Genomic DNA, 22,857 nt, shown 5'->3' on the forward strand with positions numbered 1-22,857 from the left:
AGAGGTAGAGGGTGAGGGGGAGGGAAAACATCCACGTGTTTTATTGAGTTTTTGCCTTACCTTGCACACTGTGCTGCCCCTGCCCTTCAGCCTCTGGGTGAGCAAGGATCCTGTCAGCATTGCTCCCTCCGGCTGCACCAAGGGCATCCAGTGCAGCCAGGGTGGGGCTGTGCTGCTCACTGCAGGGATGTGAGGCTTATCCACAGATGTGGGCTGTGCTGTACAAATGAGGGCAGCTGGATCAGGCTGTTCTCCCTGAATCCCACAATATAAACTAAGGTGCTGATGCTTGAGGCCTTGGGGTGATGCAGATGCTGTGCAAACAGTGTCCTGTTCTGACTGCTCTGGGGCTCTGCTGCATTCCAGGATTTGGCATTTTGGGGCTGAAGGATTAAAAAAAAAAAAACAACTAAAAGAAGTATATATATTTATATATAGTGTTATATATTAATATATATGCTGCAGTATATATAATGTCCAGCTAGTCCCCAGCACAGGAAGGACATGGATCTCTTGGAGCGAGGCCTCAAGAGGATACCAAGATCAGAGATCAGAGGGATGTTGTGAGAGTTGGGACTGTTCAGCCTGGAGAAGAGAAGGCTTTGTGGTGACCTGACTTTGGCCTTCCAGCACCTGAAGGGAGACAAGACAAATGGAGAGAGGCCATTGAGAGGGCGGCAGTGACAGGACAAGGGGGAATGGCTGCAAACCATCAGAGGGCAGGTTTAGAGTAGGTACGAAGAAATTCTCTCCTGTGCGGGTGGTGAGACCCTGGCACAAGGTGCCCAGAGAAGTTGTGGCTGCACCATCCCTGGGAGTGTCCCAGGCCAGGCTGGACGGGCTGGGACCAACCCGTTCTGGTGGGAGGTGTCCGTGCCATGGCAAAGAGCTAAAATGAGAGGAGCTTTAATGTTCCTTCCAACCCGAACCGTTCTGTGTTTCTCTGGTAAAACTCTCATTTACCAGAACACGCAGTGTACGTCTGTAACAGCTGTACAAGGGCACAATCACCCACAGCCCCGCTATGTTCCCTCCCAGACGGCAGCCGCCACCGCGCTCGGGCTGCCGCGGGCCCTTTAAGGGGGCGGGCGGACACACACGCGGAAGCGCCGCGCGGGTTCTGATTGGTCGGTGCCAATTGCGTCACCGGCGGGGCTGTTGCTCCCAGAGGGGCGGGGGCAGAGGGGCTCAGCGGCGCCGCTGATTGGCCGGGGTCGCGCGGCGGTGGCGGCGTCTTTAAGGGAGCGGAGCGGCGGCTGCGGCGGTGCCGAGGTGTGTGGGGTGCCCGGCCCGGGGCCCGGGCGGGTGCGGGGTTCGGGGGGCGCATCCGCGGGGCACAGCAGCGCTGACACAGGGCGGGGACCGCACCCGCCCCAGCCCCAGCGCCACCCTGTCCTCTTGCAGGAGGGTCGAGCCCCGGGGAGCTGATCCTCGTCCCGGCGGATGAATGGCGACGGCGGACGACCTCAAATTCCAAGGTAAAGGCGATGTGGCAGGTGCGGACGCGGGGCTGGGCCCGGCTGGGGGAGCCGTCAGGAGCTGGAGGCTCTGGGAGCGTCCCTGAGCGTTCGCGGAATAAAAACGTACTGGGAGTGTTGTTTGTGCGATCAGGATGGGGTCAGGGATCCTGAGTTTTCTGAGATGGAATTGTGCTGCTGGCCAGATAAAAAATGTAACCGGTGTTGACGGAAGTCGTGGACTGAAATCCTTTGCGGTAGCGACAGCTGGAAGGGGGCAGAGCACTCTGTAACTTGCAGAAGGCCCCGGTTTCAGACTTCTTTAATTCTTCATTAAAAATTTCACGTCAGTTTTTGGAGAATATTAAAAGTACCCGTTTCTCTAGGAGGCAGCTCTCCCTTGCCCTGCAGAGACCTGCTGGCCCTGGGCCCGGGCTGTTGGCAGGGCAGGAAGGCAGGCTCCAGTCCTGCCTGTGTCACATCCTGCAGGCAGACTGGCAGGAAAAGCAAACTCACATTTTATCCACTGACTAAATGTTCAGCTTGACCCGTGTCAGTTTGGACTTTAGGAAATAGATCATACCCAACGTGCCTAAACTAGTGGTTAGTCTGTCTCAGGGTTTTTATGCGTTTATTTGAGCTATGAGAACAAAAATTTTAGTGTCTTGATCATCACCTGTCTTGTAATGTACTTATTTGCAGAGTTTGACGATGCAGCTAATTTGCTTGCAGCAAATCCTGATGCCACCACCATAAGCATCGACGAGCCAGTCGAAATCCCCAAGAATCAGCAGAGCCACCTGCAGGAGCCAGGGAGGGAAGAGGATGATGAGTTATTGGGCACTGATGACTCCGATAAAACAGAGGTAATGCTCTCACCGCTGTGGTGGAGGCCTGTGAGAAAGATGGAGAGAGACTCCTTCTTACAAGAGCATGTAGAGAACAGGACAAGGGGGATGGATTGAGACTAAAAGAGAAGATGTTTAGATTGGTTATGGGAAGAAGTTCTCTCCTGTGAGGGTGGTGAGGTGTTGGCACAGGTTGCCTAGAGAAGCTGTGCGTGTCCCACCCATGGAAGTGTTTAAGGCCAGTCTTGGAGCAACCTGGGATTGTGGAAGGTGTCCCTGCCCATGGCAGGGGGATGGAGTGAGATGATCTTTAAGGTCCCTTCAATCACAGGCCGTTCTGTGGTTCTGACAGCAGAAGGAACTTGTCGTGGTGTGAGGGTGTGTGTTCCAGATGATGTGGCAGCGGGCAGTAGCAGGCTGCTCTTTACAACCTCAGGCCGTGGTTCTGCCTGCAGGGAGATAAGAGACTGGCTGTCTGCAGCTGTTGGAGGGGAAGAGGGAAACCATTACATAATCCTGCCCTGTTGTGTTTGTTTTCAGTTTGGGTAACAAAATCATGTGACTACTGTGTAAATGAGTTAGTAATGCATAAATTGTGTGCTTGTAACGCTTTCCATGTTGCCTTTCCCACCATCCAGCTGCTTGCAGGACAGAAGAAAAGTGCCCCTTTCTGGACTTTTGAGTACTACCAGACCTTCTTCGATGTGGACACATACCAGGTTAATACTCTGCTCCAGAGGAGAACTGTTGTCTGAATTATGCCTTATCCACTGAGGTTTTTTTTCCTTCTTGCACTGTCAGTCAGGCAAATCCTTATGTTTCTTAGGTCCTGGACAGAATCAAAGGATCAGTGTTCCCAGTCCCTGGGAAGAACTTTGTAAGGCTGTATATCCGCAGCAATCCCGACCTTTATGGTAGGTGTCAGGTGGGAGGAGTTACTTCTGTGCTAAATATTTTGAGTCTGTATTACATTTTACTTGCTGGTCTAGAAAGCAAGACAGCAGAGGAGGTGCTATTGATTTTTTTTTTTTTTTCCTTTTAAGGTCCATTTTGGATATGTGCTACACTCGTGTTCACCATTGCTGTTAGTGGCAATCTCTCAAATTTCTTCATCCATCTGGGCAAACCAACGTACCACTACGTGCCTGAGTTCAGAAAAGGTTTGTAAGTAGTCATTTGTGGGGTTAGTTTTTTTGGTGGGTGTTTTTTTGTTTTGTTTTTTGGTGTATTTTTTTTAACGTGCAAATGAAGTAATATCAAACCAGGTCATGGCTTTGATTTAACACTTTAGTCTTTTGATTGATTGGTGTTTTTAAATTTTTAGACATGTGAAAGAAGCCTTTAAAATGGGCTGTGACTGGCAGAACCCTGTTTCTTCAGAACATAGGCTAGTTTCAGGGATTTAGAAGAGCAAGCAGGAGTAATTAGTTATTTTCCAGCCTTAGTGGATGTCTCCTTGTAGAGAGAGTGAAAGCCCAGCACTGGGCACTCTGGTGCTTTGGTGGGGGCTGGGGGCCTTCCTGGATCTGTGGCCTCCCAGGAACCAGCAGGCCTAGGGCAGAAAATTACCAGATCAGATTATCACTGACATCACCTACTTGAAGTGCTGGCAGAGTACTGGGTGTAAACTAGATATAAATGCAAAGTCCTCAGTTTATTAATAATTCAAACTTCATCTTTTGGAAGCATCTTCACAGGTAGCTTTCTCGTTTTCATGCTGAATGCTTCTACACCTTTGATTCTGTCAGGATTCAAAGTAGAACATGAAACCCTTTGTTGTGTTTCCAGTGTCCATAGCAGCTACAACGATTTATGCATATGCTTGGCTTGTTCCCCTCGCTCTCTGGGGATTCCTGATGTGGAGGAACAGTAAAGTCATGAACATTGTCTCCTACTCCTTCCTGGAGATAGTGTGTGTGTATGGCTACTCCCTCTTCGTTTACATTCCCACAGCGGTACGTATGGCTGAGTGCCCCTCTCACTGTCCTGCCTGAGAAAGTTTGCTGTTTCTTATAATATTGATGATATTTGTTGAAATTTTGGAGACTGGGAAAATCTTTTGCTCTTTTTCTTGAGGCTTGTCTAGTGTAAAGGTGTCTTGTGGGTGCTGAAAAAGCCCAGGACACATCATTTCCCCAGAGGCAGCAAAACCAAGCAAGGTGCTGCTGGTGAGCCTGGCAGGCAGCCTTGGGAATCAGGATGTTTGTGTCCCCAGGGAACAGATGCTGATGGCTCCAAGGACAAGTTTCCCTGGCTGGGGACAGTATGATGGTGTTCACAGGGGCTCTTGGATGAGGGAAGAGATGAGGATCTGACTCCATGTTTCAGAAGGCTTGATTTATTATTTTTTGATATATATTACATTAAAACTATACTAAAAGAGTAGAAGAAAGGATTTCATCAGAAGGCTAGCTAGGAATAGAATAGCAAAGAATGACAACAAAGGTTTGTGGCTTGGGCTCTGTGTCCGAGCCAGCTGACTGTGATTTGCCATTGATTACAAACATCCAAGATGGGCCAATCACAGATGCACCTGTTGCATTCCACAGCAGCAGATAATCAATGTTTACATTTTGTCCCTGAGGCCTCTCAGCTTCTCAGGAGGAAAAATCCTAAGGAAAGGATTTTCCATAAAAGATGTCTGCAACAGGACAGGCCTTGGATAGAGTGGCATAACTTGGGGTTCACCTGTGTTGTGTCTGGGAGTGAAGCTCATCACTGCTCTTACCCTTTCCTCCAGTAAGAGATGTGTCAGATTTAGGCACGAGTTCAATGTGCACAAACAGAAGTGACAGTGGTGTCACAGAACACACAGCCTCTCTGCCAGCCTCTTGCAAGCCTTCTGCTGCCTTTTGCAGATCTTGTGGATCATCCCCCAGAAGGTGGTGCGCTGGGTGCTGATGGTGTTCTCGCTGTGCCTCTCGGGCTCCGTGCTGGTGATGACCTTCTGGCCCGCCGTCCGCGACGACAACCGCCGCGTCGCCGTGGCCACCGTGGCCACCATCCTGCTGCTGCACGCCCTGCTGGCTGTTGGATGCTTGGTGGGACAAGTCCTGCCAGTCCTTTTCCCTGATCTCTCCTTTCCTAGGACAGGTGGTGTTATGGGACAGGGAAGGAAGGATTGGCTGGTTACAGGAAAACCTCTGTGGTGGTGTTCGCAGGGGTCCCAGGACAAGGGAAGAGATGAGGATCTGACTTCATGTTTCAAAAGGCTAATTTATTATTTTCTGATATATATTATATTAAAACTATACTGTAGAAGAAAGAGAATTTCATCAGAAGGCTAGAAAGGAATGATAATAAAATCTTGTGACTGCTCACAGCCTCGACACAGGTGGCTGTCATCAAGTAAAAACAATTTCACATGCTGGGTAAACAATTCTCCAGATCACATTCCAAAGCAGCAAAACATGGAGAAGCTGAAGTTGCTCAGCTTCTCAGGAGAAAAGATCCTGGCAAAAGGATTTTTCATAAAATATGCAACAAACCTCCAATGTAAAAATTGCGGTTATTTTAAATGTAGCAAAAATTGATGTCAGTGTGACCTGGACAGTGCTGGTAATAAATTCAATAATCAGTTATGGAGTCATAGAATATCTCCAATTTGGAGGGTACCCATCAGGATCATTGAGTCCAATTCACCTGGAATTCATCATAGTACCAGCAAAGCCTTAATCTTTATAGTATCCAGTTGCACTCTATTCCAATGAGTACTATGCTTAGTCCTTTAGAAGGATTAAATGTTCAATATGAATTGTGGGCTTAGGAGTTTTAGCAGATTTATGTTTTCATACACAAGTAAGTGTTAGAAAACAAAAAATCCTGAGGCCACTGAAATACAGAATGAACACTTCAATTATTTGTTTCCTTATTGCAGTGGGTAGAAGAGTGTCACCAGGCCTCAGTTTCCACAGCTTCCACAGTAGATGGATCTGTGTATCTGTGTTTGATGGGTGTGGAAAGAGCTTGGATGAGGCAGCACTGTATGTTTCTCTCTAAATAATTTTTTTTCTCTGATAATGTAGGCATACTTTTTTGATGCCCCTGAACTGGAGATTTCTGCGCCTATTATTCCTGCACCTATTATTCCTGCTCACAATGGAACAACAGTAATAACAAAGAGTCACTAAATAAGGTGAGAACCCTGTCTACACTTCCTTTTTCTGCAGTCATCACAGACATCCTGAAACTTTTCCCCATCACTGTGGTTGAATGGAAAGGGATTTAACAGACTAATTTTGCTAAATAGGGTCTATATATAAATAAAATTTATTAACCCCTTACAAAAACTCCAAAGCATTTATTGGAATTTATTCTGCACAAGTGAAACTTAAGTAATAAACTGTTACACACCAGTTTTTCTTTGCTTTTAATACAAAAAGCAGTTTGGGTTTTTCCCCCATTGATGTTTGAGACAGTGTTTCAGAGCAGCAGCCCTGTGTGGGGACATCTGTGTAGGCTCTGGGCAGGGCTGACTCAGAGCTGAGCCATCCATCCCTCTGCACTGCATTCCTTCTCTGGGATGGCTTTGAGCATTTGCTTCCTGGCATCCAGGACTGCTGCCAGCAGCAGATGACATTTGAATTCTGTTGGATAATTCTCTGGAGGAGATCCAGGAACAGCCTAATAGCCAGGCCACTCCAAGTACACCAGCCACAAGTGCGATTGTGAAAACCTGGATATTTTTTGAATATAAGCTATATTAGATGTAAGATAAATAATATGAAAAATAGCCAAATGTGTCCAGTGAAAGGCACATTAAAAATTACACAATCCAGTCATGCAAGTCAATTTTAGTGGCTTTTTCTCCTGCAAAATCAGCTTTTTCATTCCAGATGCCTAATAAGAATCAATATGACAGTAGTGGATTTTAGTATTGAGACTTAAATATGTGCCCTATTGTGTCCTCTGGTGAGGAGCTGAAATATTCACTGGAGTTATTTGTTTCTTTCAGATGACAGCACCAGTTTCTCCATCTAGACAGTAGTTCTATTTTAGATTATTTTTTCACTGAAGACCTTGGAAACGTCAAGAACAAGGGATGCATTTTGCAGCAGGATGAACAGCGATGTCCCATGGACATACGGACATCTCCATGTTCCAGGGGGAGAGTGAACCAGTGATCCCTGTCTAGAGCAGAAAGGAGTTGCTTTTGTTTGGTTGGGATTATTTTATGTTTTGTTTTCGCTTTTTGGGGGGGTTGTTTTGTTTTTCTTTAATTCTATCCTCGCCCCACTGTTTTGCTTCTGAATAAAGCCTTCTGAAGGCGATGTGATTTGTACTTTTTGTGCACAAAGCATCTTAACGCTCTGGAGCTGTGGGGAGGTTTGGTCCAAGGCCAGGTGTTGTGACAGGACTGGACCTCCTTTGAGGTGGGTCTGTGCCGCCAATGAGGCTTTCAAAGTGTAAATAAACAGACGTAACGTGAGCTACTGTGACAATTCCTTTCCTCGCCGCCCGGGCTGCATTCTGTCCCCTTAGACACAGAGGAGGCCTCAGGCCGCCATAGCCGCGCGGGGGACGCCGGGAATTGTAGTTTCCACGGCGAGTGACGTCACTCCGCACTCCCGGGGAGCGGGCGTGCGCGCCCTCCCATTGGCTGCCGCCTGGGCGCGCGGCGGAAGTGTCGCGGGTCCAGCACGTGGGGCCGTTGGGCGGCGGCTTTGAACGGGCGGCCGGGCCGCGGCCATGGAGGGGGCGGCGGGCGGGCAGCGGGCGCTGCTCCGGCAGGTCGGTCCTTAGGCTGCGCTCCCTCAGGCTGCGCTCTCTCGGGTTCATTCCCCCCGGTCCCGGCTCTATGCTCCCCGCAGGCGCTGGGCTGGCGGATGGTGTCGGTCCCCGGCCTCCTCACTGTGTCTCCCCTCAGGTTCTGGGGGATGAGCCCCGCTCCCCTCACCGTGCGCTCCCCTCAGGCGCTGCGCTGGCGGGTCCCGGTCCCCCTCCCGGTCCCTCCCATTGTCACCATGCAGTCGCTGGGTTGGCGGGTCCCGGTTCCTCCTCCCGTTGTCACCGTGCAGGAGCTGGGTTGGCGGGTCCCGGTCCCTCACGCTGTGTCCCCGCAGGTTCTGGGCTGGCGAGTGGCCGCCGCCGTGACCTGGTCCGTGCTGCTGCTGCCCCTCTGCACCGCGGCCTTCATCGTGCTCAGCGGCCTCGACCCGTTCCACCCGGTGCGCTGGATCTCCAGTAGGTGCCCGGCCGCGTCCTCCTGGTTTTGCTCTCTCGTGTTTGTTTTTCTGTTTTTTCTTGGTTTTTTGGTTTTTTTTTTTTTTTGGTTTTTTTTTTTTTTTTTTTCTTACACTCTGTTGTATTGTGTTCAGTCCCAGATAACGGGAACTGACGGTGGCATCGTGTTATACTTACGTTTCGAATAGTCTTTGGCCTCTGAAATGTTTCTATGTTACAGCTGCAGCAGCCACCGTCCACCCTAGGTGGGAATAAGTGTTGCAATTTCATGTGAGTCTATCCCTCACAGAATTTAAAAAAAACCCAACAGGTTAAGTGCTTTAGTTGTCTGTTCTGAGTCCTTGGACACACTTCCCCTTCCACCCTGTGCAGCTGCTGTTCCCATAAACAGCTTCACTTTTCTCTGTGGTGCGCTGAATCCTAAGAGAAATTCCTGAAGCAGGCACCGTGCGTGGTGAGAATAACTCCCCCTGAGTGCCTGCGGTGAAAATTGAGAGATGCTTAGCTGGAAGTTCAATGCCTGTGATCATTGAGCTGCTCCAGGCAGAGAGAACTGACTTCCTTCCTCCCTTTAAAATAGAAAAGCTCAAAGAACCACTCTGTAAGAAATTTCTTCTCCTTTTGGTGTGGCTGGATGGCTGCAGCTTTTCTTAAATGAATGGAAATGTGATATTTGAGCCACAGTTTAATGTTTTGATTTTTTTTTAAACAAACTTCTGAGTGTTGACTTATAAGAAAACCAGTTATAAGGGTGTCAAATAGTTTCTATGAAGTTTAAATTTGCTTTTGTGCAGAAATGTTGTGTAGCTGGGCAGACCTCATGTGGGATTAGAATGTCCATTGACCATTACTCCCCTTTAAGCATTTCAGTGGATTATTTTCCATTGCTTAAGTGCTCTTTTCTGTTACTTACTGCATTGCTGCTGTGTTATTGCAATTTTCTGAACAATAATATTTTTATTTTTTTAGAGTCTTTCAATGATTTGTATACTTCTTATGTCATCTTTTGTATCTTCCTGATGTCTGTGGTGATAATAGTAATAAGCATCTTCAATGTTGAATTTTATGCAGGTAGGTTGTGTGAATTATTGAACTGTCTTTGATACCTAAATTAAATAGCATGATCATTTATAATTTAGTGACTGATCCTGACAATGGTGGGGGTTTTTCTCTTTTTTATTTTAATGAAAGATTTTATTGGTAAGAAATAAAAATGATTTTTCTGCTTTTATTTATAGTGGTGCCATCAATACCATGCTCTCGATTAGCACTGATAGGAAAAATTATTCACCCTCAGCAAGTGATCCATTCCTTTGTTCATGCTATCATGGGAATGTTGGTTGCTTGGTGTGCTACAGTCATGACCAAAGGGAGGTTCCAGTTTCTTGCTGTGTCCTGCACACCTTCAGAAAGGTAACTGTGTGTGTGTGTCAAAGATAAACAAAACTTTTCTTGTAAAATGTATCTACTGATAGTTTCTTTCAAAGAGAATCCCAAGAATTTGGGTATTCTAAAAACCCAACTCTTATATGTTGATTTTCTTTATCAAAGAACAAAAAATGCTCCCCTTTGTAAATGTTACAGTGCACAGAGAACTGGACCAGAAAAACTATATTTCCAGGATTCTTAATGGATTCTTCATTCTTGATGACAAGTTGGTTGTCACTTGAGCTAACTCCTGGTCTTGTGGTTAATGGTGCATGTTCAATGCATATATTACAAAAACAGGTGGTGGGATTCCTACTTAACAAAAAACTTGATGAGATATCATCAGATGTACAGATCAGCAAAATCAAACTTCTGATTTGAGTTTCCTAAGGTTTTTGTTGTGAACTCAGAATTGATTCTAAGTTTTCTATTTTAGCCTAGAAGATGCTGTTCCTCAGATGTGCCTAAATGAGTATCACCTCTTCTTTCTACTTTCTGGAGCTTTCTTGGGATACAGCTACAGCCTCTTCTTTCTTATTAACAACATGAATTATTTGCCATTTCCAATCATACAGGTGAGAGCTTTAAGCATCTTTGTAGAAGGACATGTATGAGTGAAACAGTGCTCAGAAAAGCCTGGATAATTTATGAGTGTGGCAGCAGGAGCTGCCTGTGTGCAGCTGCTGTCACTGATAGATGAAGTGTGCACCCAGCTTTAAATGCCAGCAGTGTTCCTCCTCCTCCTGATGCTCAGCTCCTTTTAAATGAACACAGAAATTGGGATGCTGTGACTCTTTAACATTTACCCTACACCCTCTGATGCCTGTTCAGAGCTGGCTGAGGTGGCAGGTGAACTACAGGAAAAAAAGACAATGTGCACAAACTGAGTATCAGTTTCAGGAACTGACAACAAGGGTCACCTAAAAGCTGAAAATCTTGACAGTTAAAAAAAACCAAACCCTTCAGTTCAAGTCTAAATAACACATTAAATCTGGCTTAGAGCTCAACATCCAAAGCTTTTTTGTGTGTAGCACTATGGAAACTGAAATTCCATTAATTCCTCTGGAGGAGTCCTGCAGAAATCTGTACCAGTGTGAAGCATCACCTTAAAAATATTTCTCTTGCTGCAGCCTCACAGCAGCCATTAACATTAACTTTGCCTGATTCCCAGAGTGACACAGTCCAAACAATTTGGCAAGAGATGTCTTTCACCAAGGTTGGTTGTGTTATGGAGGAAAACATGTGTGCTGCATTTTGCTGACCATTCATCAGCAAACCAAGCAGCATTTTGGCAGTGTTGTAGTTAGAATATTTAGAAAAAAATCTATTTCAATATTGTTAATTCTCCATTTTTTGTTGTTGTTTCTTTAGGTTTTCTGTTTGTATTTGGTGTTTTTCCTTTTTTTTTTTTTCTTCCTTAATGCAAGCTAGTAAAATAAAAAATCACTTTGGTTGCATTTTCATGGTTTCATTTGTCATCTCAGTTGCTTCAATCATTTGGAAATATATGTAGATTATTTATTTGTTATATTGGTTTTGCTGCTTCAAGGATTACTGACTCTGGAACTCAGGCTTGTCTAAATTTTCCCCATATTTTAATTGAACTTTTAGAATGTAAATGAAATCTAGTAGATTAAATATTCCTTTTTTTTCCCTTTATTTTGCATTAGACAGGATTATTTTGGTTTGTTCCCTTGTGTATTGAGTCAGTCTACCCCATTCTTGATTTTCACTGCTATAAGCAGGAAACTGGATAAGAACTAGAAATGATTATAAAATGTCAGGAAAGATTGGGAGCTTAATTAATAAATTTAACACCTGGAATTACCTTAAATTAAGTTTTTAATTGATCTAGACTTCAGGCTTTCAAGTACCTTGTCCTTTTTTGTTGTATTATTTTTATTAACTGTTTCATTGTTTAATTCTGCATGTGGAATACTAAACTATTTATTTTGTTTGGTTTTAGCAATACAAGTATTTACGTTTCAGAAGATCTTTGCCTCTCCTGATAAAACACAGTTGTGTGGAATCACTCTATTTTGTTAGAAACTTCTGTGTCACATATTACTTTTTTGGTAAGGGTTCCTGAAATTCTCTTATTTTTTTTAAATTTGTAATTCCTGTGTTTGAAAACTTTTTGATCCATCAGGCTTTGGACTGCTGCTTCCATTGCCTGGGAGTGGAGCTGTGGTGTCCCAGAGCTGAGCCTGGCATCCAGCAGTGGGCAGGACTTCCCTGTAATGTGAAATGTTGCATTTTTTTAGGCAAAGATCAGCACTTTGGCTTTGCTCTCAGGTATATTATTTGGATATATTTATATATATCTCAGGTATATTATTTGGAGGGAGGCAGGATGGCTCCCTCCCATGTGAAAATGGAGTTTGGTCTGTGGTAAACAAAATCTGTGCTGATGAAGATGATGGCACTGGACTTTGTAAGAATCAGGAATTCTTTGTTAGGGTTGTAATTATCCTCCTAAATGATGTCAAAATATGCAAGAACTATTATCCCTTTATTTACATCAGGGGATGAATTAGAAGTATGGTGTTTCTGTATCAGATTCCATTAAGTCTTTAAAAGCACTTTGCTGCTGCCTGGGCTGTAGTGAAAATTAATATTAAATTACTATTAACCCTCTTTTGTTAGTGAGGAAACACAATTAACTCACTGCTGAGAAGCAGCAATAAAAGAGGAGGCCTACCATCTCTCAGTGTACAGCTGCTAGCCTGAAGCCTTTTTTCATTCTCTTTTTTGTGTTTCTTGAAACACAATAACCCCAAAGGCAGATTGTTTCCTTGTCCATGTGAGTTAGAAGACCAGTCTCTTGTCTCTGCATAAATTCTATTTTTGTCTCCTTTTTTTTGCCTACTGTGTGTGTGTTTTGTAATGTTGTATTTGTTTCAGAGTTTCTTTTTGAACCCCTAGGTTACATCCCAAAGGTTTGGATATGTACCACGATGGGCCTTCATACAGACAGGTAGGAGGACATGGTGCTGGAAATTTGGAATATTCTAGAGAGGTTCCTTTGCTGAGGAAGTGCAGCCTGGCAGCAGGACTCAGTTGTTTGTTTCCCCACACAAAATGTGGGGAGCTCTGGCATTTTCTGAAATGAATCCTAAAGGAACCAGCATCCCCTTCTAGGAACCATCTTGTCATTAAGATAGTAATTCAGAAATCACTTTTTTTTTTTTTCTGTTAGTGTCTGAAGTATTAGAAAGGGTAGACACTCCAGATTGCATCTATGAGTTTTATCTGATTTTCTATGGTGGTTTTTTTTAGGGGGAGTGAGGGCAGGGGGAATATCCTTATTTTATAATGACTATTGTCAGTTTTAAAATAAGAAACCAGGAGTCTTAATATGTTAATTGGCTAAAACTGTAGTCATGATTAATTCATCTTTATTTTCCCTAATTTCATTAATTATTCTTAATAAGAATACTAAAATACTATATCCTCTTGGTTATTTTATCTGCAGTAAATTACATCCTCTTGACACTCTGAGTGGCTTATTGGATCTCTCCTTGTTTTACCATACCTGGCTGAGTGGTGTGTTCCTCCTGATGACCTGGTACATTGCTTGGCTGCTCTTCAAAATCTATGCCACAGAGGTCAGTGCTTGTGACAGTGCTCCACTTGCATCACCAGTGTGGCACAGATAATTCTTTCATTTCAAAAGCAGTTCTGCTAGGAAATGACTCATAATTCTGGAATTTTCACAGCATGCACTATAGATAGTAGCTGATAACTGAATAGTCAAGAGAGGCCTGGCATTAATTGACTTTTCCCTAGACCTGTGCTCCTTACAAAATTCATGTTTTGTTCCTCTTACTCCTCTGCTTCTGTTTCCAGATATTTCCTTAGAGAGAAAAAATTGTTCATCTAACTTGATTTTAATTTTTTTAAATTAAAACACTATGAGACTCTTGGTAAAAGAAAAAAAAAAAAAGTAAGGTTTAAATCCTGAGTCAATGTATTGGTGCAAAGTACTCATGGAATGAAATGGCAAATACAGTGCTGCTGGGGTGTTTAATTAGCTTTAATTAGAAAGGTGTAGTTGTTGTGACTACATTGAAAAAAGATCAACAATGAGTCAAGCATGACAACAGCTCTGAGGTGTGAGCAACCTGTCTCAAAGGATAATAACAACACCTTGTCAACATCTCTAATTACTGTATTGCTTGTAAAACTGTGGAAGACAAAAGAAATCATCCATCTGTGAAAGTACAAAATGCACTTTGCCCTTTTGGCTGATGAGAAAAGATTTGTTTATCCACGTGGTTTTGTTTTTCTGAATGAGCTAAATAACTTCCAAAGTTGCTTTTAAATATTTGCATAGTGTTAACTGAAAATTCAGGAAATTGTGACATTAGCCACATGAGCATATTAATTTGAAGATATGTGGATTTTCTAAGATTTTTCAATTTTAAATGAAAGGAGTAAACTTTTTGTTTCTATGTTAGAAATTCCAGGTGGTCTTTCATAAGATTTTCTTGTACTTTCTTCTGTATAACATAAATTTTGATGTTTATATTTAGAGTCATCATTTTCCCATTCAACCAACGTTTGCTCAGGAGACAGACCAGTGCCTGCCTAAAATTCTGAACAGCAATCCTCCCCTCCTTATAAAGGTAATGGAACTCCTGCCTCTCCCTGACAGGTGTGTGCTCAAAAGGTGTTTTTCATGCAGTCACATCCTCCAGGTACCACTTCTGGTCACTGAGGTGTTAGTTCCTTGAGGAGCTGCCTCAGAGCACTCCCAGGCTGTTGCATTTAATGATGAAAATTTGTGTAGTGGTGACATCTGCTGGTGCTCACCATGCTGTTACTGTTAGCTGAAGATTCATTGTGTTAGAGGTAACATCTGTGTGCAGCAGAAACCTCATGGTGTGTATTGATGCAAAACCAGCAGCTTAGTGGCATTCAGGTTTTTGTAGCTCAACTTTGAGTCTTGTCACATAAGCAGGTGTTTTCTCAAACCTTTGTACTCTCAACATCTTGTCCCTGCAACATATATTTGAGAACATGTGTGTGTTCTCTCTTGAAATTGAAAATATTAATATTTAAATGTTTGGAAGTTGGGTTTCTTTTTTATGAAAGGCAATAGTAAAAAACTACTTAAAACCTGTGAGTAAAGAAGAGGAATTTTGGTCTATGGTAAACATTAATAGGACTTACTGATTATAACACTTAGAAATTGGAGACCTCATTTAAAATGTATTATGTAAATAAAGATAAGAATTTTCACTTGCACATGCAAATTTTACCTTTACTGATTTTACAGATTTCTGATAAGGCTGGAGATACAATAGGCTGCAAGACCTTTTTAAGCTTTGCTGCATTATCTGAGGATAGGTGGGGAAGAGTTGAGCACAAACAATTAAAGGAACAGGAAATCTAATACATGATCTCAGATATCATTAAAATGTCCAGTTTATAATAGAGGTTTGAATATTGTGAGAAATCTGGTTTATTTTTAGTTTGGCACATGAATTGCTTAATCCCAACAAAAAGCAGTGATAGGTTGGTCTCATAAGGCACTGACCCTAAAACTGTAGTTGAGGTCTAGTTTGCAAAAACAGTTATTTTGTTAGACTTTTTAGTGTCTTAATATCTTTCTGCCTAACCTATTAGAATAAAACAAGTGTTAGATCTTCTTGAACTCCTGAGAATTGATCTATCACTAAAGCTTTTAATAGTTCTGCAGCCCCATCCAGGGAGGTTTTGGGGATTTGCCTCCATTCTCTTTGTGTTACAGGACTGGTTTTAGCCAGTGTGAACTCATTCTTTGGTAGGGATTGATTTTGGATGGATAACTACATATTTTTAAAGCAAATACAGTGCATTTTGCATGCACTAAAATATTTTCCTTTCTTTGCAGTTTTTAGCCTTACAGGACTTGATGTTACTTTCCCAGTATTCTCCTGTTCGACGACAGGAAGTCTTCAGCCTCAGTCAGCCAGGTAATTATAAAAATTATTTTGTGTTGATTCCTTTTTTAAAAATCATTAGTCAAACACTCTTAGAAATTATGTAGTGTTGTAAGGTATGCTGCATAAGCTTCTTCCCTGTGGTGCCTTTTCCAAAAGGCTGCTTAATTATTTATATTCATATTGTTTCATCTGCTAAACTCAACCAGATGTGGTGTCTGTTGGATTTAATGACACCTAGGAGGAGATAGAGGTTTAGGATTTTTAAAGCAGGGCCCACTTCACAGCATCAGTGAGACAGTCCAGACTGGATAACCTAAGAGATGTGTATGGGAGCTGAATGTGGAGGTGTGTGTGAGTGAGGGGAAATCAGGTACAAATACTGAGTCACCACTGCAGCTGTGAGAGCAAACACTGGCTGAACTTCAGTTAGTGCACAGTCCTTTTGCTGTACTCAGATATGGCAGAGGGGGTCAATTAAAACTGCTTAGAAGCCCTCAGGAACTTTTTGCAGCACTTTATCATGAATTCTAGTGTTGGTACTGCTTCACAACTGTGTTGACATCACCAGTGGTATTTGTTCGTTTTAGCTGTTCAGTGATTTCAGCTCTGATGGGCTGAACTGCCTGTGTTGCCTGCTTGCTTAGCAGGTTTCACTGAGCTCTTTTTAGTGCTATCCATTGAATCTGTCCATGTTTTCATCTTCTCTCAGCACAAACAAGCTGTCACAGTGGAAATGCCCTGTGGCGTTTTAGAAGCAGAGTGACGCTGTGACAGCGAGGCTCCTGCTGAGAGCACGTGGGCACTGTCAGAGGGATGCAGGGAGGAGCAGCTGGGTTAAACTCTGCTCTTTGTGTGCCCTGCCAGGTGGGCACCCACACAACTGGACTGCAATATCCCGGGAGTGCCTGAGTCTCCTCAGTGACCTGACCCAGAGGCTGATTGCACAGCAGGAAGCAGCAGCAGCAAATGGGAGAGCAAAGCCACCAGTGGGAGAGCTGAAGGTACCTCCACAGACTCCAGGTATGTGAGGAAGTGCTCATAAAGGTTTGTAAAGTGTGAAGGTAGCAATAGATACTTTAGTCTCAATTAAATTTTATGAGGAAAATGAGGGATTTCTGCAAATAAATACAGACAAAAAGAGATCCTCCCCCAATTAATCTTAGGTATTTGTGTTGAAGTAATCCCAAAATAGCTAGAAAACTTGCAGTTATCATGTTTACTCAGTTTGTTTACTTGCATATTATGTTCAATACAGTATTTTTTCCATACTTGCATGAATAAAAAAAGTCTGATTATCACAGTTTCAGTAAGTTCAACACAGCACAGGGAGAATTTAAGTCTTGCCAAGAGATGCTCTGTAATTTGCATAACTGCTCTTATGATTAGTTTTAAGATGATAAAATTAGGTTCTGTTTATGTTTGTGTGATTCACTAACATCACTGTAGAGTGGGGAAAGCCCAGTCTGACTCCTGAGCTGTGAGCAGCCTCCAGGCATTTTGGGTGTTTGACATGCCAGGCTTGGGCATCATTCCTGGCAGCACAGCTGTGTTAGCACGAGGCTGCCAGGTAATGGAATCCCTTAGCAGGCAGTGCCCTGGCAACAGCAGGCACTGTTGGTGTGCCACTGGTGAATTTCTTCTCGTGAAATTCTTCTCGTGATCCTTGGATTGCAGACAGACATGCCTTTTCTTACATGCCATTTTCATTCTTCTATGGACAGCCTTTTTTCTAGTGCTTAATGCTAAGAGCCCACTTTATGTACATAGATATCAGGGTGTTGTAATGTTGGCTAGCAGGAGTAAAATGAATAAATGCACAAGATTTATTTAAATTTATTTTTATATTTATATTTTATATTTATTTTCTCATCACTTGCTGGTTTTAGGCTGATGAAAACTTGAACTTTGAAAATGCTCCGTGCTTATGTTGATGTGTACTTCTTTGCAAGACCAGAGTGCTAACCATGTCCTTTCAAGTTGTTATTGAAATAGCAATCAAATAAGAAAGCCATCTCCTGTGTCACTGTGCCAGCCTGCTGTCTTCATGCAGCGTGTTCCTTGTCCCTAGGAGCTGCTGGGATAGAAGATACATCATTCCAGTCACAGAGGTCCAACATTGTTCTCAGAGCCTCCATGTCTCCCCTGGTTAAGCCATCCCTGATGCCTGTGAAGATGTCTCCTGGCTCTGATGTTGGTTCACCTTTCAGCTCTCCTGCTTTAAGTTACAAGATGGGAGCTGTGGATGTAAAATCTCCTTGGCATGGAACAGTTCAAAGTCCCCATGTCACGAGGAGGGGACCAAAGCTGTGGACGTCGGTTTCAGGTAGAGATTCTTCCACAGCACTTGAGTTCAGAGCCATAAATGTAGTGGCCTTGACATTGGAGAGCTGCATTGTGAGGATTAAGGTGCCAGCAATCAGTTTTTCTGAAGATGCTGTATTTTTTTTCTTGCAGATCAGCAAATGAATGGTTCCCACCATGAACCCTCCCCTGTGCTCTCTGCTGCAAGAACTGGGAGTGAGGCAGTGCAGCCAAAATTTATTTACACATGGCTTCAGAACAAGCAAGAACAGGTGGAGTAAAATTTCAGTGCATAGGGGGTGCAGCTTAGATGATACCTCTCTGGAAGGATTTTCCATTTTATGGAATGAATTCTTCCTTCTCTGCTTAGCTTATATACCACAAATCCTTCAGTCCCAATGCCTTTATGCTGTGTGAAGGTGGTAGGGTTGAGAAGGGCCAACTGTGCATGCCTTAAATAAATACAGATGACATGTTTAATCTTTTGTTTCTTTTCAGATAAAAAACTTCTTGTCCAAACGGGCGTTGATAATGTATTTCTTCAGCAAGGTAAGGGTGGTCCTGTGTTTGGGACACAGATAATGGCTTTAAAACCTGTATTTTCATCTAAAGCTTTCCATAAGTACACCTTCTTGCTTGCTGTGGGTTTCACAGCAGGATTGTCCCATACCAGCAGAAAATAAGAATTACAATGTTTTTTTAAAGTGATGTGATTAGAAACTCTATTTTATTTAAAGTGTTCTTAGCCCTTGAAAACTAGTTAGTATATCCTCTTTTTTCCCTTCCTCAATTTCAGCTGTAGCATTGTGGGCAGCTTCTGTCCAAAAATAATTCTACTTTAGATCAGATTTTTCTGGCTATTTCCCAAAATCTGTTGGCCTTGCAGGTCTGTTCTGAAAGCTGCAAGTTTGGCAATATTATTTATAAAGTGCACTCACAGCACTTTGGTTTCTTTGTCAGCACCCAGAAGCCTCCATCCAGGCTGTCTTCTGTGATGCCCAAATGCACATCTGGGCTTTGGAAGGTAAGTGCTTTCCAGGTGATCCACTCTGTTGGTTCATGGAAAACTCTCAGGGCTCTGTGCTTTATAAATGTACCAATAAAAATATTTGAAATGCTTTTGATAAAAACACAACTGCATTTCAGACAGCAACATGACTAAAGTGTAATTCACTTGTTAGTTTTGAGATCCCATGTGAGATCTCTTACTTTATGTTCTGTACAGATTCCTAAACTTGATTTCTGGTGCTTCTCTCTCATGTGAACCCGTGTATCACTTTTACATTTTTCTAGTGACAGATTTATGATGCCTTTTTACAACAGCTTTTCTGACTAAAAGCTCTGGGTCTGTGTTTATCAGAGAGCTGAGGGAGGCACTCAGATAATAACCTAGCAAATAAACAAAAGGATGGTTTGCAGAGAATTAGAAGAACAATGACAGTATGAAATTACATTTTGGATTTTTATTGTTTCTTTCAAAGTTGTGAGTAAACACTGATATTGACAGAATCTTCCATTACATTTGACTGTGCAAAGTTGATCATTTTCCTTGGTGATGTGTTTTGTGTGCCATGCTGTGTCAGATTGAAGGTGATGGCTTGGAATGTAGTGTCTGGAGATGGGAATCACACATAATTTTTATATAATCTCTCTTGCTTTACCAACCTCAAGCTATTACACACCTGTCAAACCAGTGAGTGGTCCACAGCTGAGGTGACTTTCAGCTGGCAGCAGAAAGTCTGGAGGTATTTCCAGCACATTGGTGGAATCTTCAGGCAACACCATAATTTTCAGTATCAAAGTTTATGCTTCTCACCTTTTGAAGCATGAATTACAACAAATTTCTTTTTTTAAAGGTCTGTCTCACTTGGTAGCAGCCTCCTTCACTGAAGACCAGTTTGGAGTTGTCCAAACTACACTGCCAGCTATCCTGAACACGCTACTGACTCTTCAGGAGGTAAAACTTAACTTTTCCTTGCTGCAAGGCAAGTTTAGGAGAGGAGGAGGAGTCCTGTTGATTTTACATAATAACCTTGCTGACTAGTCATAACATTGAAGTTGCTGCCACTTAAACAGCTCTTCTGCAGTTAATCTAACCAAAACAGCTGGTTGCCACTATGTACACTATGAAACAGCTGAATAAAAAAAAACCTGTTGGTTTTTAAAATGTGGAAGGAGAAAATATGCAATGTTTAATTTTATAGAAATGTGTGCTCAGTTGAAGAGTTTATTTCAGGGATGCAGCAATTCTAATACAATATCTTTTGCAGAGTTAGAACTTAATCTTTATTTGTTGCACACAGTTCCTGGTGCAACATGGAGCACTTGGAGACATTGCAAATCTCAAGAGATAAAATCTGTGTCTCTGCTAATAGACACTACTCTCAAATTACTGATGTTTGTGTAATGTGTTTTAAAAAATCCAGATTTATTTCCAAGGCTATCCATGTCCTATTAACATAACCATTTCACACTGCCCTAATGGAGGTTCTTGGAAAGAATTTAGAGGTTATTAAAGTTCTTCAGTGTAAGTCATCTCTTCCAAGAACAGGCACCAGGGGGAAAGAAAGCCAATGCCCTTGTTTGTGAAAGAAACAAGTCATAATACAGGACAGAATTGTGTTTCTCCTGCAGCATGTGATGTTCTTAGCTAAAGACTCAGAATCTAATTTCACAGAACTTGGTTCTGGGTTCCTGTTGATGGCTGGGAAATGCTCAGCCTCCAAAACATTTTTGTGTGTCTTGGTGGAATTTCTGAACTTGCACTTTGTTTTTGCTTTATTTGACACAAACATGTCTCTAGTTACCTTATGAAAGAATTGAACAGATGACAGGAATCTGTTTGTTTTTCTCATCAGGTCGTAGACAGACATTTCAAACTGCCACATGTTTCTAGCAAACCTCCCCGGATTTCAGGGAGCCTGGTGGACACATCCTACAAAACACTAAGATTTGCACTTAGAGCATCTCTGAAAACAGCTCTCTACAGGATAACTACTGTCTTTGGAGAACACTTGAAGTAAGAACTTCCTCATGATTGCTTCCTTGTTAAATTTAGTTTAATTCATGTTATTGTAGGACCTGTGAAAAATCTAGATTTAGGTAAAAAAATCCCTTCTGCTCATTATTATTATGTGGTATTTTAGGGTTTTTTTGATTTGTGGAACCTTAAAAAGTTCCTGTGTAGCTATATGGTCCCCCTTCAAATTTATTATTCATAGATTTCTGGGCAATTTTTCTTAGTGACTTTTCACGAACTCTTTAGAAGCAGTTCATGAATACCACTTGTTTAATAAATCTGAGCTGCTGAAAAGAAGATAAATCAACTAGAGGCAATTGTTCTGCAGGGAGAAAATCCTATGAGGGGTCCAAATAATGAAATTCCATTGCTGCCTGGTTGTCCAACAGCTCTTCCTCAGCCACTCTCCCAGCAGGCAAACTTCCATACTTGGCCTTAGAATATGTGGGACTGAAACTTCCTGTAGTATCTGCCCATCTCTCCCTCAGTGTACAGTGCTCAGTATACAGGAGGGATCATTTGAGGAGATTCTTTCTTACCTAAACCATCCTTGCAAGTGAATCAGTTGCTGTTTAGAGGTAAGGAAATGGGCAAGGTTTCCTGGTATAGGTATTTTTTAGAAGCTGTTGAGGATAAGAATTGACAGTTTCAAGGGTTAATATGCTTCTTTGTTGTGGAACATAGATGGTTTTTCCTAAAATTTAGCTTCAGTGTAATTGATTGCAATGTACACTTAATTTTGGCATGAGACTTTATTTTTGTGCTGTATTACTTCTAATATAAAATGTTCTGCATTTGTTTCTAGTGCTGTACAAGTGTCTACAGAACATAAGAAAAGACTTCAGCAATTCCTGGACTACAAAGAATAAATTTTGATGCAGCTATGGTTGGTTTTTTCAAGACTCTTGCTAAGAAGAAAGTGGGACTAATGAGGCTTTTTACATTGGCTTTTTGGAAAAGCATATGGAAGTATAAGTTACAGAACAAAACTTTTAGAACTTTTAGAAGAGTACTCATGGCTTTGGATCACTTTTTGTATAATAAAACTTGTAAAATTCATCTTGCTTTCTTTTAATATCACTTAGAAATGAGAAAGTGCCAGTTCTTCTTTCTAGGTAAGACTATGACATTTAAGATTGCCAGAGTTATTTTGACACTCAGATCTTTCATTATTTTTCACACTGTGTTCTTTCCCTACTCTCTTCTGTTAAGGGGCTGAGGAGAGATTCACGTAGATACTTAGTGCTTAAGTGCTTCATAAATTTAGTTGATAACACTTCTAGATCAAGAGTGGAGTTAAAGTGTAGGAAACAGATGTGCCCAGGAATAAAACATGCTGCTCCTCTGTAAGCTGGAAATGTTCCTTCAGAGTAAAATGGGTGTGCAGAAAGGCATTATTAGCACACAAATACTGCCTGGAAAGGGAGCAGCTCAGATTTTATCTTTAAGGTGACTTAGCAAACCAAGTTCTGATCTATACAGGAACTTACAGGATACTGTAATGCATTTAGCAAAACTCCCAAGTAATGATACTGGGAATTCAAGTTTAGATCAACAGCTTTCTGTTCAGGGGGTAGGAAGGATGTTTGCAGCACACCCAAATTTTTCAAAATGGTACACATTATTGGTAGATTCTGGTGAAAACCACTATTTTTTAAAAGCTTTTTATCTGAAAACTTATCAAAAATTTT

General features: G+C 42.3%; 2 protein-coding genes across 3 annotated transcripts; both read left to right on the forward strand.

Moving 5' to 3' along the window:
* The first annotated feature begins 1,132 nt into the window (after positions 1 to 1,132).
* Positions 1,133 to 7,575, forward strand: YIPF1 (Yip1 domain family member 1). 2 transcript variants are annotated; one of them, XM_074545768.1, is made up of 10 exons: positions 1,133 to 1,272; positions 1,405 to 1,478; positions 2,190 to 2,323; positions 2,944 to 3,024; positions 3,132 to 3,219; positions 3,349 to 3,465; positions 4,094 to 4,260; positions 5,164 to 5,346; positions 6,331 to 6,440; positions 7,260 to 7,575. In XM_074545768.1, the coding sequence occupies exons 2-9, from the start codon at positions 1,448 to 1,450 to the stop codon at positions 6,433 to 6,435; spliced, it is 906 nt and encodes a 301-aa protein (XP_074401869.1). In that variant the 5' UTR covers positions 1,133 to 1,272; positions 1,405 to 1,447; the 3' UTR covers positions 6,436 to 6,440; positions 7,260 to 7,575. The 2 variants fall into 2 exon arrangements, with proteins under 2 accessions (XP_074401869.1, XP_026646339.2); XM_026790538.2 differs by having other exon boundaries at positions 1,134 to 1,272; positions 2,160 to 2,323.
* A 308-nt stretch (positions 7,576 to 7,883) lies between these two features.
* NDC1 (NDC1 transmembrane nucleoporin) lies at positions 7,884 to 22,225 on the forward strand. The gene is made up of 18 exons (XM_074545767.1): positions 7,884 to 8,035; positions 8,368 to 8,488; positions 9,458 to 9,559; positions 9,727 to 9,901; positions 10,353 to 10,491; positions 11,883 to 11,991; positions 12,842 to 12,893; positions 13,392 to 13,524; positions 14,452 to 14,544; positions 15,795 to 15,876; positions 16,711 to 16,866; positions 17,915 to 18,169; positions 18,301 to 18,419; positions 18,646 to 18,696; positions 19,108 to 19,171; positions 20,004 to 20,104; positions 21,006 to 21,166; positions 21,972 to 22,225. Exons 1-18 carry the CDS (start codon positions 7,994 to 7,996, stop codon positions 22,033 to 22,035), a joined length of 2,019 nt encoding a protein of 672 aa, XP_074401868.1. The 5' UTR covers positions 7,884 to 7,993; the 3' UTR covers positions 22,036 to 22,225.
* The last annotated feature ends 632 nt before the right edge of the window (positions 22,226 to 22,857 follow it).

Source organism: Zonotrichia albicollis, chromosome 8, assembly GCF_047830755.1.
Source record: "Zonotrichia albicollis isolate bZonAlb1 chromosome 8, bZonAlb1.hap1, whole genome shotgun sequence".
NCBI lineage: Eukaryota > Metazoa > Chordata > Aves > Passeriformes > Passerellidae > Zonotrichia > Zonotrichia albicollis.

Excerpts from the sequence above, each read along its gene's own strand:
- NDC1 (XM_074545767.1), top strand. The coding sequence starts at position 7,994 with ATGGAGGGGGCGGCGGGCGGGCAGCGGGCGCTGCTCCGGCAG. Across the intron at positions 10,492-11,882 it reads TGCCATTTCCAATCATACAG|CAATACAAGTATTTACGTTT; the intron begins GTGAGAGCTTTA and ends GTTTGGTTTTAG. Across the intron at positions 16,867-17,914 it reads GGTACCTCCACAGACTCCAG|GAGCTGCTGGGATAGAAGAT; the intron begins GTATGTGAGGAA and ends CCTTGTCCCTAG.
- YIPF1 (XM_026790538.2), top strand. The coding sequence starts at position 1,448 with ATGGCGACGGCGGACGACCTCAAATTCCAAG. Across the intron at positions 3,220-3,348 it reads CAGCAATCCCGACCTTTATG|GTCCATTTTGGATATGTGCT; the intron begins GTAGGTGTCAGG and ends TTTCCTTTTAAG. Across the intron at positions 5,347-6,330 it reads TGCTGGCTGTTGGATGCTTG|GCATACTTTTTTGATGCCCC; the intron begins GTGGGACAAGTC and ends CTGATAATGTAG.